The sequence below is a fragment of the Neopelma chrysocephalum genome, unplaced genomic scaffold (genome assembly GCF_003984885.1).
Source record: "Neopelma chrysocephalum unplaced genomic scaffold, ASM398488v2 Primary Assembly neopelma1_44, whole genome shotgun sequence".
NCBI lineage: Eukaryota > Metazoa > Chordata > Aves > Passeriformes > Pipridae > Neopelma > Neopelma chrysocephalum.
The window spans coordinates 12,255,098-12,274,485 of NW_020897703.1; the positions used below are offsets into that span (position 1 = coordinate 12,255,098).

The 19,388-nt window shown below is 39.6% G+C and overlaps 1 protein-coding gene across 1 annotated transcript in view; it reads right to left on the minus strand.

The window, feature by feature from the left end:
* Positions 1–7,335: 7,335 nt before the first annotated feature.
* MTX2 (metaxin 2) overlaps positions 7,336–19,388 on the minus strand; it is a 33,590-nt gene continuing 21,537 nt past the window's right edge. Inside the window, exons 4-10 of the mRNA XM_027678489.1 lie at positions 15,276–15,348; positions 12,668–12,744; positions 11,799–11,891; positions 11,039–11,077; positions 10,506–10,631; positions 9,831–9,907; positions 7,336–7,836 (exon numbers count right to left, since the gene is read on the minus strand). Of these exons, the coding sequence (XP_027534290.1) occupies positions 7,629–7,836; positions 9,831–9,907; positions 10,506–10,631; positions 11,039–11,077; positions 11,799–11,891; positions 12,668–12,744; positions 15,276–15,348 (693 nt within the window). The 3' untranslated portion in view covers positions 7,336–7,628. The remainder of the gene's footprint in view (positions 7,837–9,830; positions 9,908–10,505; positions 10,632–11,038; positions 11,078–11,798; positions 11,892–12,667; positions 12,745–15,275; positions 15,349–19,388) is intronic.

The following is a 19,388-nucleotide window of genomic DNA, read 5'->3' on the forward strand; positions in this document are numbered from 1 at the left end:
TCCAAATCACTGCGGTTAGGAGGACAATACACTGACAAACTCACTCAGCTGAGTTAAGGACTGAAAGGGAATTCCATTTTCTTACTGCTACTAGTTTTTCCTTCTTTGGAAGCCTCATTTAAGCGTTTTGCCCTTTTAAGCCCCTCAGGAGTGAAGAATCTGCTCCTTGCCCTTCCAAGCTTTTCTCATCCTGCTTCTCAGTAAATCACAGTTTAAGACTACATTGATATCTTTTTAGTATTATAATACAAAAATGCCAAAAATTGGACAGAACTGTATTACCTATATGGATTTTAATCTTACTTTCCATTTTTCTAATGTTGACTTTCGTCAAGCTTCAAAAAAACTCCAATTAACACCAATTACCTTGTTATTGGAACTGTTTGTGATTACTGAGTTAGAAAAGCAAATTTCAGGCATTTTAGCCTAAAGCTTGCAGGATGACTCTCTTTGCCTAAACAAATCCTAGAAAGCATGCTTGTTTCTCTAGTCGCACTCAAGTGAGTTTACTGGCACAAGGAATCTCTATTGAAGCAGAGAGAGGAATAAAGTCCACAGGTGTGAAAACCTTTCCCAGAGTGGGCCCTTCCTTTTCTCAGTGCAGAATGATCCTGAAGCATCAGAAAAGGCAGGGAAATCACAACAGGATATCAGGGAGAAGGGGCAGCAGGACAGACCCCAGGAAGATGCACTGAACCAAATGAAAGCGCCTCCATAGAAACAGGTCTGCAGGAGCTGTCCTGTGTGTGTCAAAAGCATTTCCATCAGATGACGGGCAGCCTTTTCCACAGCAGTGTTTTTAGGCTTTGCCTCAAGTGTGCTTTGGCATAACAGCAAGACTTTGCACTCACATTTGCATGTAATATACAAGTCATGGTCAGGTCTGTGGTCTTTACACACATACGGAGAAACCTACCTGTCTTTTACAAAATGTTATAACCTATGACAAAATGTGCTGGAAAGAAGTTTATTTTAAGTAGATAAAAACATACCCTTCCCATAATGCCCCCAAACTAACTGATCTTCATCAACTGGTTCCTTAAACATGCCACAACACAGACTTAAAGCTGCAAACAAAAGAGATCGTGGTGATAGTCGGTAATCTCAGCTATACACTTCTTAGCTAGGAGGCATCGTATATCAAGGTGCTATGCACTTCTGAGGGAAGGAGCTGGTAAAAACTGCAGAGGAATTTTAGGGAGGAATTTACAGGAATTAAGTTAGAAACAGCAGTGGACTTAAAGAGAAGTTTTCATTATCTTGACAAGAAAAGAAAGTGGCCAGCCCTTAATCTAAGAGTCCAAGTGGTAACATCTGAGAGATGAAGGATAATTTTCACAAGATAATCTCGGGCAATAATCCTGTGCGTTGATGACAAAACTGTTGATCTCAGCAGTGAGAGAATGGTGTGACCAGAAATAAATATCTTCAGAGTCAAGTAAACCTAGCCAAAATTGTACTTTGTAGCTAAAAGTAAAGAGAGATGTCACCACCCATGAGATTATGAGACGGACAACCTGAAATGTATGACTAGGGATGTGGACTTGCTGTTGACAAATTTTTGGCAGGAAGAAGTGATATAAAATGTAAATTCATGCTGAGAGAAGACAAACTTGGAAGAGGTAGATACTCTGGGGGCTGGGTCATGCCATAGTTTGACAAGAACAGCTAGGTGATAACTGGTCTTTGCAGCTCTACAGAATTTGTCATGGCTAAACTGCACTGGTTCCTCCCCACGGCACCTGCAACAAGGTTCATTCAGATACCTTCTGGTGGCTTCCTGCTTAGCCTTGGAAGATGGTATTTTATTTGCAACAAGCCCTTATAAGCTGCTGCTTATAATTTCTATGAACTATCATCCTTTTCATTCTTGTTTCAAATCTATCTCTGAACTGAGTACACAAACCCTGGAAGATCGATGATTTGAGCAGCACTTGTAGGAAAGGTGACCATCATGCCATACATTCTCAAGATCTCTTATTTTCTTCTTAAATGCAGAATAAACTTTTAGGTATAAAAAAAATCTAGCTTGGAAAGCATTTATGTAACATAAAGCTTTCTTACAAAAACATCTTTATTGACAAACTGGGTTCCTGTCAATATAAATCCAAACAGGAGAGGGGTGAGTTCATCTTGACCTCTCATGTCAGCTCATTGTTTCAAGTCAGCTTCTGGGCACATTGGCTTGTAGACAGGAGTTACTTTGGCTGCCACAGGTGTCATGTGTGGCATGGATAGCAGTCCATCTGTGCCAACAGTGGGAAGTGCTTTTTCTCAAGTAGTAGCAAATTTGAGGTCTGCAGCAATAGATGGGAATGGTTGATGCTCCCTATGGAAAAAGCCTGTACTTTCTTTCCAGATAATTAATCAGTTGGAGCCAAAAGGGGTCTCTCAAGCTTTTTGTATTTACATGTGAAATACTTCTGATCAGGCAGCTGTCATTTGTGGGCCCTTTTAATCCCATATGTGACTAATGGCCCCAGTATGGATACAGTTACCTGGGTGTAAACTTCATTCTATTTGATGTCACAGATTTTCTTTCCTGAACCTCTGTTATTGCCTTCACACGATGGTATTTTGCCAGGCTGGTAACTGTTCCTATGGCAAAACCTTCCAGTCTAGACAAGCCCTAGAAGCTTAAAGTCATTTCACGTCTTTTGAGGCAGTTACATAATGGGCCTTGAGCTCGCTGCCAAATGCTACTTTTTACGAAGTTGGCACTGGGGATGTGAGCCAAGTATCTCAAACCTGTGGAGTAGATGAGCATGTGTTAGCAGTCAGCAAATGACAGAAAAGAGATTAGCCAGGAAAGTTTCAAACTGCATCAGTTTGCTAATGCTTTTTACTTCCTACTCCTACTTTTCTCCTAAGATCAGATAACAAGTAGCATTTTTTCTTTGTAACAATTCATTAATCAGAGAAATGATCCTTGCTGGTGTTTAGATGTTTTACTTAATTTGGTACTTCTGGCCTGCTGCCCCAGTAGTGCCAAAATTATTATTTCTCACCCAGCAGGTGATAAATAACAACTTCAGTCATGATTAATACCATGAATTTCTCAACCTGACTAATGCAAAAAACTTCAAACCTGCAGAACAAGTGGGTGCTAATTGTTGTGAGAGCCATTGGAGCTGCACTCTGCTTATAAAGAAAGAAAGCCACAGGAAATGAAGTGTTTTCTAGCAGCATAGCTGATCCTAAGAGGCATCATTAAGTGCAGCACAGCAGCATTCTCCACGTGTATGGCTATGATAGCCTCTTTCTTTCCACAACACTGAGCTTTAAATACATTTGAGAGGTAGGAGATTGCCAGGTTATTTTTCTTTCCTTGGGGAGGAGGAGGGGAAATAAAATAAAAGTCAGCAAAAACAGCAGATTAATATCTCATTAACACCACTCAATACTAGAATTTTTACAACTGATATGTGAAAAGTGATAGATCCTAGCAAAAGCTGCTCCCACCAAAGCCCCTTCACGTCTGTCTTGAAATCACATCATAAAATGTAGCATCAGAGACTCCCAAGTCAAGGAGAACTTTCTTCAGAAAGGAAGAGGAAAACCAGGACATCTGGAAGGACTGTCAGCTGGAAACAATGATCCAATATTATAAATTAGCCTGTGGTTGGGATTCTGGCCACTTTCAAATCACAAGCTGGTTTGCCACAGTCTGTGGTGGAGCAGAGTATAGCCATTTTCTGTGCTATACTTGCAGTGGCGCAGGGCACATGGGATCCACAATTTAGCCACACGTACAATGCTGTGCCGGTCAGGAAAACAAGATCTCCACAACATCTGGAATTGGCACCACGCATTTCTGATAGGAGCAGACACCAAATCCAGTTACCTGTGCTGAGGGGAGCCTGTGCTGAGCAAGATCAGTCCGTTCCACAATCCCAAAGCAGCATTTTAGGAATGGAGGAGCAGTCCTGTTTTCACTGGGACTTTTCCAATTGTTTTAGCTCCATCAGGCAAAGAAAGTACCTGTTACTTTCCAACATAAGCATTTAGCTCAACTTCAGCATGTCCTTATGAAGTTATTAAATCATGGAACAAAAAGACTGCAAGAAGCAAACCACAATGGGTAAGGGATTTGTACATTGCTCAGACTCAGTAATGTCTATTCACTTGTAGTTCTGAGTGCTTTTGTGACTTTGTGTACTGTTTTGATTAAGACCTTCAGTTTCTGCTGGGGCATATTCAGGTATATGTTAATCCGTGGTGCAGTTGGTCCTGACATTCCTTCTGTTAGAAACCCAACTTTTGTCTTAATTTGGAGAAATTTTAGACATTCCAGCTTTCTTCACTGCTTTCTTCACTCAGAATGGCCTCTAGGAGCTTTGTATTTTTGAGCCTGAAAAAGCTAAGAAAGAAAATCATCATCCACACTGTCCTGCTACATGAAACAACCCATAGACCTTCCCGGTCTGCTTCCTGTCTCCAGTGCAGCAGTTGAGCTTCAGTCGTGGGAGATCTAGAAAAACACACAAACCAAGAGAAAAATTTTCACAGACTGCACACAGACAGCCTTGTCTACTAGAGGGCCACTCAGACCAGGAGAAAGCCCTCACTACTTAGCCTTGGAGAAGGCAGGCCAGTTGTCTTGCTCAACTCCCTTGCTATAAACATCATTGGGTTTGGGTTTGGTTTTTTCCACCCTTAACGGTTTTACAATTTGTTACAATTTTTCATTCTTTTTCCTAAACTGTGCACAGTATTTCAGTAGCAACCAGTATGAGTGTCCTTTGTAGGACTGCAGCTTCCCAAAGTTAAAGCATGGCTTCCGAGCTTTGGTCCTTTGAGTTCAGCCCAGTCTGCTCTGTAGCACTAATCATGCCACCAGTGTCATTTAAAAAAGCATAATGGTTTCTTGTATTTATGAAGTACAAAGTATGTCATTTGGCTAGGATTTTAATAGCTATTTGCAACACTGGTAGCAAAGCCAAGATTTTCCTTGCAAGTTTAGATATCACCTAGAATGAGGTGCAGCCTGAACTACAAACCAGCCCTGTAGCAAACATGCCATATAGAAAGAATTCTCTTCAGTCAGGGAAGTAAGGAATGCTTCTTTTCATTTAAATTTTAGTAATTAAGTTAGCCAAGTCACACACAAGGAAGGTGGTTAAAATTTCAGAAACTTCAGTGTAAATTGAGCTCAGTCTCTGCTTGTCCTCTCACTTCAATATTGAAAATTCCATGTGATTTGCCTGTCTCTGTACCCTTAAGTGTAGTCTGAGTAGCTCAGTGGATTTAAACACTTTGTTTGCAAGAGATCAGTATCTTTTGCCCAACCACTTCCACAGCATTTATTTTCTAGATGAGACATTCAAAGCAGATTAATGCATATGGCTATATCTCTGTGAGATTTTTTTTTTAGTACTCTGAAGGTATAAACCTTGCTATATGCTACCGTATGAACTTTGCAGTAACTCTGTTCAGCATTCGAGGTGTTGCATTTCCAGTGCTTGCTCTGCCTCACCATAACCTTGCCAGAACATAAAAACACGGTTTCATTCAATGCTATTTCAAAGCAATTGCAGAAATTTGGTTAAAAGGTGGCTAATGGCCACTGCAACCTTGAAAGAAGAGGAATACGTGCCCACTTGCACTTTTTCAGACTGCCTATAAGTTAATAGGTGGGTTTAGAAATCCATTAAGTGAATTACTGCTGTAGTTCAGTCTACTGGTACCAGAACTGCTAAAACCACAGAACCTAGGTTAAAATCTTCCCTCATGAACAGTGCTCTGCAATTAGCAAGAGGTAAACGAGGAGTTTAATTCTCTGGATTAAGATACTTCAGTTTTCACACAGCATTTCTGCATCACCATGGCACTGCTAGCTTTACATACTACTAGAGTGTTTTTCTCTCAAAGTAGCATGTATCATAATATTCTCTCCAAACTAACAAAAAAAAAACCACAACAAATTCTTTTCCAGTTTTCCCAGAAGTTGAATTAATGCAGAAAAGCAGGTTTGAAAGAAATATCTCCGTTCTCAGCTACAAACCACTTTGACAGTGGAAATGGTCACTAAGCAGTCAAGAGTTGATGGGTTTTAGTTTGAAAAGATATTCAACATATACATGTGAAATTTTAAGACTGAAATCAGGACAAGGGCAATTTTCCTCTCCAGGCAACAGTGGTTTGATGAAAGGCCAGGACCCCCTTACACATTGATACTTAGTGGATTTGACTCCAGTAGGACTTAAAACTCTTGTATCAAAAAACAGCAGTAAGAATTCAGCTCCATTTTCCAGTTGTGCTGGAAAGAGTGCTCCCCCACACTAGGAATGAATAAGCAGTAGTGGTTCGGGAACCTCAGAGTCAAGGGAGACCCAGCCAGTCCAAGGTATGCAGCTGCTTTCTGCTCAGTTCTTAAAAAAGAAGGAAATGACAGCCAAAATCTCATGACCATTGCATAACTAGTTCAAGCCATTAAGTATTTTGACACTAAGGCATACAGCCAAAAGAATATATTTCATTGTAAGAAAACACAATGGTTCCAACTAGCCAAACAGTCTGAGCTGGTTCCCAGTTGTGCCCATGACTTCCTTGGTGCACAAGGACTCTTTCTGCCACCAGGACATTCCTGGGGTGGTTGGAGCTTTTGGAAAAGCATCAAATACAACTGACAAAGCAGAACAGAGCGGTACCATTTAATGTGCTTGAAGGAACACTGGTGAGATTGAGTCCTTGCCTACACACAAGAATGCTCCCTTGAAAAGTTCCATGTTGTCAGGGTTTTTGAAGTACAATGATATTTGTTTACTTCTGTATCATTGTGCCTACATGTACCATAGGATAACATGGAGGCAGAAGGACAAAGGCATCCAAGCTCATAGCAAGTCCCTTTCCTACAAGAAACACGTCTAGTACGTCAAAGCTCAGAAGCAATGTTAACATACTGGAAGTGGAAAGAGCGAGACAGACGCTTACCTAGCAAATTAATTTCTTAAATAAACAGCAAGAGGACTAAAAGTGGGAGATCATAGGAAGAAAAAAAATTATAATCAAAAAACCAAAGGTGAACAAGAAATAAAAACAGAAGCGAGACACACAATAGGAAGGAATGACAGCCAGAAGTTACTTTGACACAAAGTAAGAACTGACTGAATAAGATCACATACTTGTGTGCTGCAGAACTCCAAGACTTTTTTTTTCACCCAATCTCTGAATAAATTTTGGCTGAGGCAGACAAACTTTAAGATCTCTAATGAGTCCTTTTATTCTAACTAGTAATTCTAACTAGTTTACCATACAGCTGTCTTCCAGGTGTCCTCCCACCAGGATCCCACTCATTAACTACACAGACATTAAATTTCATAAGAAAGGCATTTATAAAGATAAGAGAGAAACTTTAGGTGTTTTATTTTTTTTAAAACAGATACAATATTTTTCGAAGGTCACTTTACAGTCAGTGGCATACAGGCTAGTAAAACACAAGTGCTCATACAGACATTTCAGGTGAAATGTGCACAGTATATTCTACAACACAAAGACTGCATTTAACATTTTTTCTTACTCCAGAATGATTTGGCAGCTTCAAAAAGCTTAACACACATTTCCATTCTCAAAATCAATTTATTGAACAAAACTCAAAACTGCAACATGATCCACCCCAACCACCACGCTTATCTCAGCAAGGACCTCTTAGCAGAGCGGGCTGCAATTGTGGAGCTGTCTTTCTCATGACCCTCAAAGTACTGCTGCTCTATTCGCCGACAAAAGGCTGTGAGATTACTGTAGTTCTTCACTTTTTCAGAGAGTTCATCTGTGATTAGTTGAGTAGTAAGGATTGTGAACAGATGTCCAAATACCAGAGCATCTAATTCAGTTGGTCTGTAGAATCAAACAGAAAAAAAGAACTAGTATTTTGGAAGGCAAGTCCTGATCAAGAAAAACCCTGCTGTTCTGAATAACCTTTAGATAGGTATACAGCTTAAGGACTCAGATAAAATTAGGCAACACTGAACTTACCAACTGCATGGAAACTGTGTATACAGTATATCAGAACACTAACTGTTCTCAGTACAGCATTTTCTTTGCTTTTGGGAGCTTGGAAGTGTGAAAATAACACTTCTTAGATTGGGCAGAGTTACCGATTCAGTATCAAACAACGCTCCACCTTTTAGTTCAGTAACAAGGACAAATGCTTATCAGATCTTTTGGGGTTTTTGCTTTTTCTTCTGCAGATGTATATTAAAAAAACCCAACTATTATCTCACAAGATAAAAAAAAAGAGGGGGTGTGTGGAAGCATAAGACCCCTATTTCTTTTTTTTTTTGTGCTTTTCAACAGTTGGGAACTATTCAACAATAAAGAAAAGGAGTTCCATGGTGGCAGCAACTGGAAACATCTCTTGTGAAAGGGAACTACACAGAAGAAAACAAATATTTTGGGAATGTTTTCAGTCCTACTTTATTTTAGGTGCAAGATTTCTCAATTTTTATCTTGGACCTTTGTATAAAAATAGCCCATGAGCAAATAGATTTTTTTTCCAACATATTAATAACTTCAGAGTCCCTCTTTACAAGTGTTAAAGGCAAACAGCATGAGGCTTTCCTAACTGATAATTTTTTTGCCTTTTTATTTGTGCATCACTAAGCACTCTCCAGTGGAGATGTGGATCCTTGTATGACAAACTTAAATCTGTCAGCAACAGGTTGCTTTTCTTATTTACCTCCCACAGACTCCCAGAAGCCACAGACTGAAAAATATTGGACTAAAACCACATACTTTTTTGGTAATATTTCAGACAGCTAAAAAGCTTAAAGGTTGAAACTGTACCAAGAAAGCCTGGTTAACAACAAACACAAAATCCCCAAGTTACAATACTTTAGAAATACAGAAGGAAAGTTTAGGAGATACTATGTTTAATAATCATATGAGAAGATGCAATTTAAGCTTGTCTTCTATAATGCATATTTCTGTATCCTCTGAATTAACACTACCTACCTAGACTCAACTTGGAAAAGATCAAGGGGCAAAGACAAACACAGAAAAGAATCCGAGACCATATCCTGTCATTTGAAGACATCTCCCTGTGCAAATGTAGTCAAGTGAAATCCAGATCTGTGCATTTCTAGACTGATCCATGGACATGAGAAAAGAGGGAGCTCATGTGATGTTATTTAAGTCCATAACATTTCAAAAATACTGAATTATTGCAGAGAAAAAAATGTAAAAAATTGAAAGAAACTGATGAGAGCAGAGGACATCCCATGGAGGTCAGGTCACTTCTTTTTTCTCTCCTGGCAATGTGAATCTTGGTTTTCACTTTGCATCTGGTCCTTTGTGGACCAGCTAGCTTCTCCCCCAGTTCTTAGAACTCACAGGCATGCTCATGCTAATTCAACTCATTCAGAACTGCCTCTGGTGTTAAGAGCAAGACAAGCTGTCCAGATCAGGACAGCACAACATACGTTCACTCCTCTAGTAGAGAATGTTACCCAAGAAATAAAAGTAAAGCTTTAAATGTATCATTTTTAATAAGAAATTGACTGTATAAAGGTGTACATTTGTAGCCTACATAAATTGTGGTAGAATCATGTAGAGAAGACAAGCAGGAGTAAAAACTAAATAATAAATGGGGAAAAAAAACCAACAAACTTACAGAAACTTTCCTTTTAAAACCTTTAAATACTTATTTATGAAATTTCAAGTTTAGATTCCAGTCACATATTTTTATTTTTGCAACTAATCACACAGCATTCAAATAAAACAGGAGTTTTATATATATATATATATATATACATATGTATGTATGTATGTACATGGGTATATACCTATATCTCACATTCCTGGATGCAGTATTTCAATAAAGAGTAACTTACTGCTTATTGAAGAAATATGGTTGTGTTCCTAATCTCTGGGAGAGAGCCTGACAGCACTGATCTACATCTTCAAGCACCTATCAAAACACACAGGAAAGAAAGATCCATATTGTCAGGAAATCTCACCACTGCAAAAAATAACCTCCTTCCTCTATTTGCACTGACAGTGGGAACAATGAATGTACCATGTTGAAATATCAAAAGCTGTTAAAGTCAGTCAAAAGGACACAGTAGGCAGGTAGCTAAGTGTTACTTAATCTAACATTTGATGTAAAGCAATTCTGATTAAGTGCTTCCCATAACATTTATAACTAAACTTAATGAAAGGTACTAACTCATACCTCAAAACTTGCTGCAATCCTGCAAAGCGTGCCTCTTAACATCATACAGGAAGTGGCAGATAGGACTTACAACCCATTTTCAGGACTACGGCCTAAACTAACATCAATAAAGATGTACACTCATGGTAAAACATCCTTCCTCCTATCCCACTGGATTGCACATAATTTAAAATTTATTGCTACTGAAGGCAAACACCTGACTCCAGATAATATTTAAGTACAGAATATACATTTTAATACATCTGTTTCAGGAACATGCTACTTTCCAAAGCCTTTAAAAAAAAAAGCAAAAAGAAGGCAGGGTAAAGAAATAAGCTTCCCCTTTCATACTGACCTGTTCAAGTGTCTTTCCAGCCCATCCGATGGCTTTCATCTTTCGCTTCACCTCCCACTGCTTCTGATAGGACAGAATGTGGTTAAGAGGCCACGGGTAAGGGGAGCCATACCTTGGGTGAGTAATCTTTGTTTAAAGACAGAAAGGTACTGTGTTACAATATTAGAAAATACAGATACGTCTTGACAAAACAGTTAATATTTACACAGTTCTAGCAGAAAGGGAGCTGTAAAAGAGAAAGGGAGTCATGTCTATGCCATAATTATTTGCACAGAATCTGTACTATGCGGCATAACTATTTAAAGCTATTATTTCAGAAACATATACAAAACCCATATCTATTCTGCAGTCAGCTACTTTCAGTAATGACACAACTTCCCTAAAATGTATATGCAAGCGAAATTAAAGTGAAAAGACTGTACCATTAATGGTATAAACCTCCATGTTTCATTTATGAGTAGGGACTTGCAGTTGTGAGCAAAAGTGTTTTCTCATTAAATTTTAATTAAGATAAATGCTGCGGAACCACTCACCTCCTCTACTGTAACATCATCACACCACTGGAGATAGAGCTAGGAAGAGAAAGAACACTTACTAAAACTTCCCAATAAAGGAGAATACAGAGACAATCATTCTTCAGTAGTAGAATTTTCTTTTCTATATTAGATTAAATTTCCATTTCATTTCTTCTGTTAGACCTCTGAATGTATAAAAGAAATTAAAACTGGAAGGCAAAGGCCCAGTTGCTAGTCCTTACTTCACCAGCACCAGCACTAAGCTGAGATCAAAGGTCTGCTCCCACTCCCCACAACTCAGCGCACAGGTCACCGGCCCTCAGCTCCTCAGCCACCTGTATCCTGCCAGCGTTTCCAACACTGCTCCCATGCTGGGACTGCATCACCTTAACTCGCCAGGGATGCAAACTGCAGAGAATCCGCACCTCCCACTACACATGTGAGCATGCACACCATGGGAGGTGATAGCGGGGTGCCTGCCCAGATGTGGGTTGGAGTAGGATCCCAGGAACCACTGGCATTTTCCAGTCAGTTACTTCTACAGCTGTGGTGACACACCCCAGTTAGGTGAGGGGAATCGTACACATGACTTGTGTCTACAGGAACACTTCAGCAGGCAATCCACAGTGTACAGAGAATTTATTCCTGTCTCCTTTCACCTCAAAAGTTGACGACCTAATCTAAGAACATCAGTATGTCCACTACAGAGAAAAATCCTAGAGCTTCCTTGACTATAGTTGCTTATGTAAGTGTGTGGAGTTACTAGGGTTTGTTTTACCTCTGCTGTCAAGAGCATATTATTGACCAATTCCATGTAGGCTTTCATCTCAGCTTTTTGGACTTCATCCAACCCATCACTGAGAGAATGGCCCTAATGGGGAAAAGAGAAAAGACACACATGTAAGAAAGGATATTGGAATATTCAACAACATATGACCCAAGGATCTTTAAAGTCAATGAGCTTTGGCTCAGACCCTGATCTCTTACATAGACACAGACATAGATACATAGATTATATAGACATAGATAACTCTGACACAGTTCGTTAACAAATTACATATGAAATTTTTACATACAGTATCCTTTAGAATTAAAAACAAATCATCATAATGTAACTAATCTAATCTATAAAAGATCTAAGCTAATCTACAAGAAATTTAGACTATTATCAGTCATAGATGAACACACTGAGCACAGAGCTTCCTGGTTAGTGTACCTCTGTGATAAGAAGTAAACACAAATTTACATCTGTAATACAACTTCATCAACTGCTCAGTGAAAACACAGTATTTTTTAAAATAGAGGAGACAGTTGGGAGGGTGGGGAAACAAAGGCAAATTTGAACAGTATTTCACACTTCAGGATCTAGACCATCTCTGAGACCCAGAGATGAGGCATGTAGAAAAGCAGTCTCAGAAACTGGTACTGGTATGCAGCTATTCTGCTTAGAATTTAGTTCCAGGATTTGCATAAATGACAAAGAAAAACATTTTCACCTCACAAACTCCTATTCAATGATACCTTTCTTTTAAAACCTATACTGTTCTAACAAATTCAGTAACATTCCAGAAGAGCACACTAAATCAGCACAATGCTAAGCAAGATTAACATGGTATTCACTAATTTGTGAAAAAAATGTACTATTACCTTTGCTTTTACAAACTGGACTATGGGTCCAAGTTCAGACACTACTTGATTTCCCACGTGGATAAAGGGTACTTTGCCTGTAAAAGGAGAAATGTATTGTAGTAAGAGCTATTTTAACCTGTAAAACACCATTAACAATTTTCAAAGCAATTAACTACTGCAGGTATACCTGAACATCAGTGGCTGGATTGGGTTTTTTTTTCAAACGAGCACAGGTAAAGCTAACATACATAGAATGTTTGTAATAACAAACACCTTCCTCCAGATCTTCCTCCTCCTGAAACTCTACCACATGTGATACTTGCAATTGTGTATTTCAAAGTTATTGAGTGAGATCTATTGACTCGTATTTTAATAATGGATTTTGCTCCACAGGAAAGACTTAATTCAATGTTCCTCTGAAGTACAGCTGGGAAATCTCAGGAAAGCAGACAGAGCCCTTGAGTAAAAGTTTTATGACACAATGTATTCCCACTGTCCCTTCTAAGCCACTGGTGGGGAAAGGTCTGCTGAAAGGATGATGGAAACGTGGAACTGTGCCCAGGAAAGCAAGCAGAGGGAAGTGTACATGCACACTCAGCAAGGCAAAGTCTTGACTCTTCCCCCTCCTCCAGTCCTTCAGATTTCCAACAACTGGGCCATCCAGTTCCTGTTGGCTGCCCCTGCTTTCACTCTCTATCGTGAGCTGGCATTTGCAAGCCCCCATGGTCCTGGGATCAGGAAGAGGTTCTTGCTATGAGACTCTCAGCTTCACGGTCTTGTGGGGAAGAGAGACAGAAGGAGCTTCTCCAAAATCATGGAAGCAAAATGGGGTTAAAGCTTAATACTAGCTTAAGGCTAGTATTCAGAGTATGAAACTGAGCCCCGAGGGTCCAGTTTATCATCTTCTGTGCTTGGTAACTTTTCTTACATGCAGAACTAAGCCAAAGCTCTAAGGTAGGCAAGATACAAGAGGAAGCCCTGCACTCATAGCAAGCCATGAAGCATTACAGATGTTGCCCTACGCCCCTTTTTCCCAGCTCTCAACATGTGAAGCTGAGAGCTCCTGCTCCAATCCACCCTAACCAGGCTGCTAGCTGTTTTGTAAATGTCCTCCCACCCAAAGGCAGTAAATGAGCCTGCCCAGTGCAGAGGGCACAGCACCCTTTTTACCTTCCTGCCTCTCATCATGGGCAGACTCCACTCTCAACAGACAGCTCAAAGAGCAGGATCAGTATCTGCTTGGCCACAAATACGTTATTGGCAATACATTCACTCTTTTCACTCAAACACAACCTACTGTCCAGCCCAGCTCAACTAACATCAGATTCAGTCATGGTTTTTATCACAAGCTTCACTCCTGACTGGCTCTATAAGCCTAAGGGTAATAAATGAAGTGCATCATACCAACAAAGGCTTCATCTGCATCCACACACTCCATGTGCAGAAGGAAACACAGACCTCCGTGCTGCAGACTTCAGTGGTTTCAGTCAGACTGTACTTCACGTATCAAGACAATCGTTCAGTATCATACTTTTGAGTCCCTCAGAATGGGGTTTGTCATTACAATGACTATGAGACAAATAACCTTCCCCCCAAAATGATGAGATGCAGATTTTTGCTGCTGCGAGACAGAGGGTAGGGGGGAGGGAGAAGGGAACAAATAAAAACCTTCTCTGAATTATCATTAAACCAATATAAAGAAAGGAAACAAGGCAAGGAAATAAAAATAGTAAGGATTCCAGGAGTAAGGGCAAAAAGTACATCTAATTCCACCTACATTTAAAATAGCCGCATTTCACTGCTTTAACCAAAAATATCAGTAGCAGCATCAGAACCCACAGAGGTGGCAGACATATACTGACAGGTGCTTCCACATGGCAGTCATCAGCCAGAGACAGAGAATCAGTAAATATGTACCTCCTCACACAACAAAAATCTGGGACAGAGTGTGAGGATTGACAAACTTCTGCGCCCTGCATTCTGTAATTCCCTCTGATTTTTAGGCAACCTTCTGAAGCTGGCCTCTGGACATTTTTAGGCAACTAGCCACCTCCAGCAAAAGGCAGGCTCTGTACCCTTCTAATACTTAATTTTTTGGTGGTCAGTTTGGATTTTTTTCCAGACAGTCTCATGGATCTGAGGAAGATTTAAAATCACCTGTCACCCGTAACAGTGACAATGCACCCTTCGGTCTCCTGTATCAACATCCTGGCAATCATCTCCCAGACAGGGTAACAAAAGAGAACCTTTTTCCAGTGTTGTCTCACTCCAGCAATAGGCAAATATAACAGCATTCCCTGAAATATTCCCTGCATGCAGAACAATGCCCCTTTTAGTCACATATTTCTTTCTACTTCAGGACATTTGAGAGAAGATTTCCACCAGGCACTGAACACTCTGAAAGCTTTATACAGGTACTGCAATCACAGGCACGGTTACACATTGTGCCTACGTCACTTTGCATTTCACTGCTTTGATTGTTTGCAGAGGAGAAACGGCACTGGAGGAGAGGGAAAGGCAACCCACACGGTAGCACTGACCGACTGTTATCAGCAAGACAAGGCATAGTTGCCATGGTATCAAAATGGAGGTATAACACAGTAATCTAAATGAAGGCCACACTTACCAGATGGGGACATGTATTCGGCATTTGCCCTGCAAACCACCCGGATTGGCAGATTGCACATTTGCAAAAAGGCCTGGAAACAAAGAGTCGCATTTAAAAAGCATTAATATACCAATGACAAACAAATGTGGTGTTTTCAATACCTTTGACTGTTTTAGCTAGTTCCTAGCACACACACATAAGTATAGCTCCTTACATACTGCTTTTAGGAAGAAAGAAGGGCAAGTAAAGAAAAACAAGATTTTTTTAACTTCCTCAGACAACAGTTTATGATTCAGTCATTGACTGGAATTCTTCTAATGCAGCTTCATCTATTTTTACTGTTTTCTCAAGATGAGCAAAGAAGCAGTCAGTATCTGACAGACACAATTAGTGTCGTGGCTGTACAAAATGAAGCAAAATTTTGCCCCTCCTGAAAATCGTAGTACTCACTTCTGGCTAAAGCTGGTTAGTCAAGTTCATGTTGTGTAACATGGCAAACACATATGGCACCTTCCCATATTATAATCACAATAGCTGCCAGAAATTTTGCTCTATGATACTGTCAGCACACAAGTCTGCTTTGGGATGAAGAATTTTTTAAATATAATTTATGGGATTCATGGAGAGCATAAGTGATCAATTTACCATTTCTTTCTATCTGTACTCTTAAATTCAAAGCATTCTCAGTAGAATAACAATTTCTGTCAGCACCTGCCATCACCACAGAATCCATAGTGTATTTCTGTTGAAATACCAAAATATCAAGAAAAGTATTTGCCATTTGGACAGAACATGGCAAATAAGGAATCTTAATCTCTAGAGACTCTCACAACCCAGTAACTCCTATCATTCATTTTGTCTCCACAATTAGGCAGGTCACAATTCCGGATTCCAAAATTATACCTATTTATCCACCATGGCTTGAGGTAAAAAAGGCCTACAGCAAGAAGGTTCCCACTATGAAGAAAAATGCTGCTGTAACACAGCACTTTGTACATGAGCCTCCTCCCTCCTCTTCAGATTGCAGGATCTGGCAGCAAACTGCATTCTCACAGCTTTAGCTGCTCAGACTCTAAACACAAGACATGAAAGTAACCTAAACCTGAATCTTGAGATTGCTCATCTCTGCACTAAATGAGACCAAAAGGGATGAACTAACAATGGCATCAGCCCTGTGTTTGTGGCTTCTGTCATATCCATTAAGCAAAGAAAAATAACCAAACAGCACCTCTTCTCTCTCCTGTGTTCTTCAAGGCCATTATTCCCCAAACCCTAACCCAGTCCGGGGAACAACAGCCAAAAGCTTTGGTCCTTTTCCAATCAAATCAAAGAACTGCATAGTCCATTATGATATTTGGCTCTCGCAGGTTTACATGACCTAACTCAAATCCAAATCTCAACTCAAAGACAAAAACTATGGTCACAAACTGCTACACGAGACATTGACCACAGCTGGTAAGAGCCTGCCTCAGAACTGTGAGGATTTCTATATCTTTTGGTTTCCTCAGCCTAACTTAAAGCCCTGCTTGGGAGCCAAATACTGTATGTACACATACAGACAGAGAGATAGACAGATACATAAAGAGAGGGTAGTAGTCGTGGTCAGTGTAACCCAATACTGCAGGTCCTCCACTATTTAGCAATAAATTGGCCACCAAATAAATTTGACAACACTTCACTGACCAAGTCTGTGCACCCATTGGAGGCCACCAAAAATTGAGGATCTTGCTACCTTGGCACCCCAAATTCCATGCAAACAGTAAGGATACCCAAAGGACTAATTCTTCAGTAAATTAAGTAATTTAAGGCACTGGTCTGTCAGAGTCCTAGATCTCTTCCTTCGCCTGCAGCTCTGCACGACCTAGCAATGTCCAGGCTGCTCCAGCTGTTGTTATTTGCATTGTGTCTTCTGCCCAAACTGGGGCTTCATATGCAACTTCTTCAGAGATAAGAATGCAGACTTTGGTTTAGATTACGTACATGCTCCTATGCCACTGATGGACAACATACACTAACTCCACTAGTACACAGACTTCATTCTTCTGAAAGCTCTACCAGTAGCTAACAACAGTACTGTGCTGCAGTGGAACAGATGGCACCAAACAACACCTCCAAAGAATTCCATCTTTGGGTGGGAGGAGTGAACTTCTGCCATACTACTTAATCCTTAGCTCTTGAATTTAATCTCAAAAAATGTGAGGTTTCATTTGGTCTAGGCTTACCAAATTAATTTCTTTCACAGTAAGGCACTAAATTAACTGCAATTCTGCAGAGAGGAATTTTGTAACAGCCATGTACTATACAGACCGCAAGTTCAGAAGAAAAAGAAGTCTGGACTGCACTGGAACTAGGGCAACATGTGAAGCTGAAAAGCTTGTAAGTGCAGAGACATATTTAAGCAAAAGGAGATAAATCAGAAAACTATTTTTACTTTTTTGTATCAGCATATCAAAAATTAGACATGCTGGCACAGAACACTTCAGTTACATGAGTTGCTTTAGCAAAATACTGCCAACTGTACCTTGCATTGTACATAGGCTCCTACATAGTATGAGGTTCCTACCAAAAATAGTTTGCAACTGAAAAATAGTCCTCAGCACAGAAGCTAAACTATAAAATCTCTTCAGTGTAAAGAGGTCTAACAAGTTTCCATCAAATCTGACCTTTCTTTCTCTTCTTCTCCTCAATGAGCATCCACAGAGCAAGGAATATCAACCCTTATTTACACCTGGCAGAGAAATTCCACCTCAGTCTCTGGTCTAGTGCAAAGGGGATTCAGAATGTACTGACATTTTGGCATCTCAAAAATGCAAACACACAGGATCCCTGGGCCTTTTTGTATTTTGTAAAGAAAAGAGGAAAGAGGAGATTGAACTAAATTTGAGCTCTAATGTGGAAATAAATATTAACTATATAAAAAGTTTGCTACTCTGCATAATAAAGCACAGATTCTAGTAAAGTTAGAAATGAGTCAGTCTACCCTCAGTAAGGTGAAAAAAAAAGTAAAAAAAATTAAAGACCCTAAAGTAATCACCGAACCAAAAACCTGAGAAAACTTCCTCAGAATAGTCATCTTCAGTTCTGATGAATGCTTCATAAATGGGAGACCAGGACTGAGACAGAGAAACTGAAGAATGATTTAATATTAAAATGGTGCAAGCCCATCTGGTTCTGCATTCACCTCAGCAGTCCCCCTGAAAGGTTCTGAACAATGACCACTGGCTACTGCAGCTGCTCCTTCAGCAGCCTTACAAGGCCTGTTCCAGCAACCCCCCTTCAGCATCCCTGTGCCAAGACCTATTCCACTTCACTCTTTGTCTACATGTAGGATCAACTTTTAAGATGAGTGGTGAAATAAACCTAAGTATATAATATATAATATATAATATATAATATTAATAATATAACCTAAATATAAAATACAATGAACCTCAAAAAAACAATTAAGAAAACCCCAACCTACTATAACAGCTTTAAAAATATAAAAGCCCAGGGAATTAAAAGACCAGTATGTTGATCTGTAACTTGTATCCAAAGCATAACCTGTTCAATTTTAAGTGCTCCTTACATACTGTTCTGCAGGAAAATGAAAGATTCGCAATATAAGACAAGTTTAATCCTTTTGGATCTATACTGCTTAACTAATCATTACCTAGAGAAGTAGGCCAGTATCTACTTCTTGATTCATCTTCAACTAATGGTTCACTGATACCCTTGAATTTTACTAAAACACTCATAAAACACTCATGAACCGATAAAAGGAGACAGTACAAACCCAAACTGTGAGGACTTAGCCTAAGAAATAAGCCTTGCAATTTGCATTGCTATAAGAGTACTCACATTCTTTCACTAATGTAACTGACAGGCTTTGGAAATTATTAGCATTAAAAACACAGGTGTTTTTGACTTTTCAAGTACAGTGAATACATTCCATATTTATGGAAATGAGTTTCTTTTAGAAAAAAACATGGACAAGGATCATGACCAATGCATTCTTATAAATATCCACTGGCAGAAAACCTCTAACTTTTCTTCTGATGCATTCAACTAGATAAACTAGATTTAGACAATAACTGATGTTAGTAAGTGGCATGAACTATTACCAAAATATTTGAAATTGGCACAGATCAA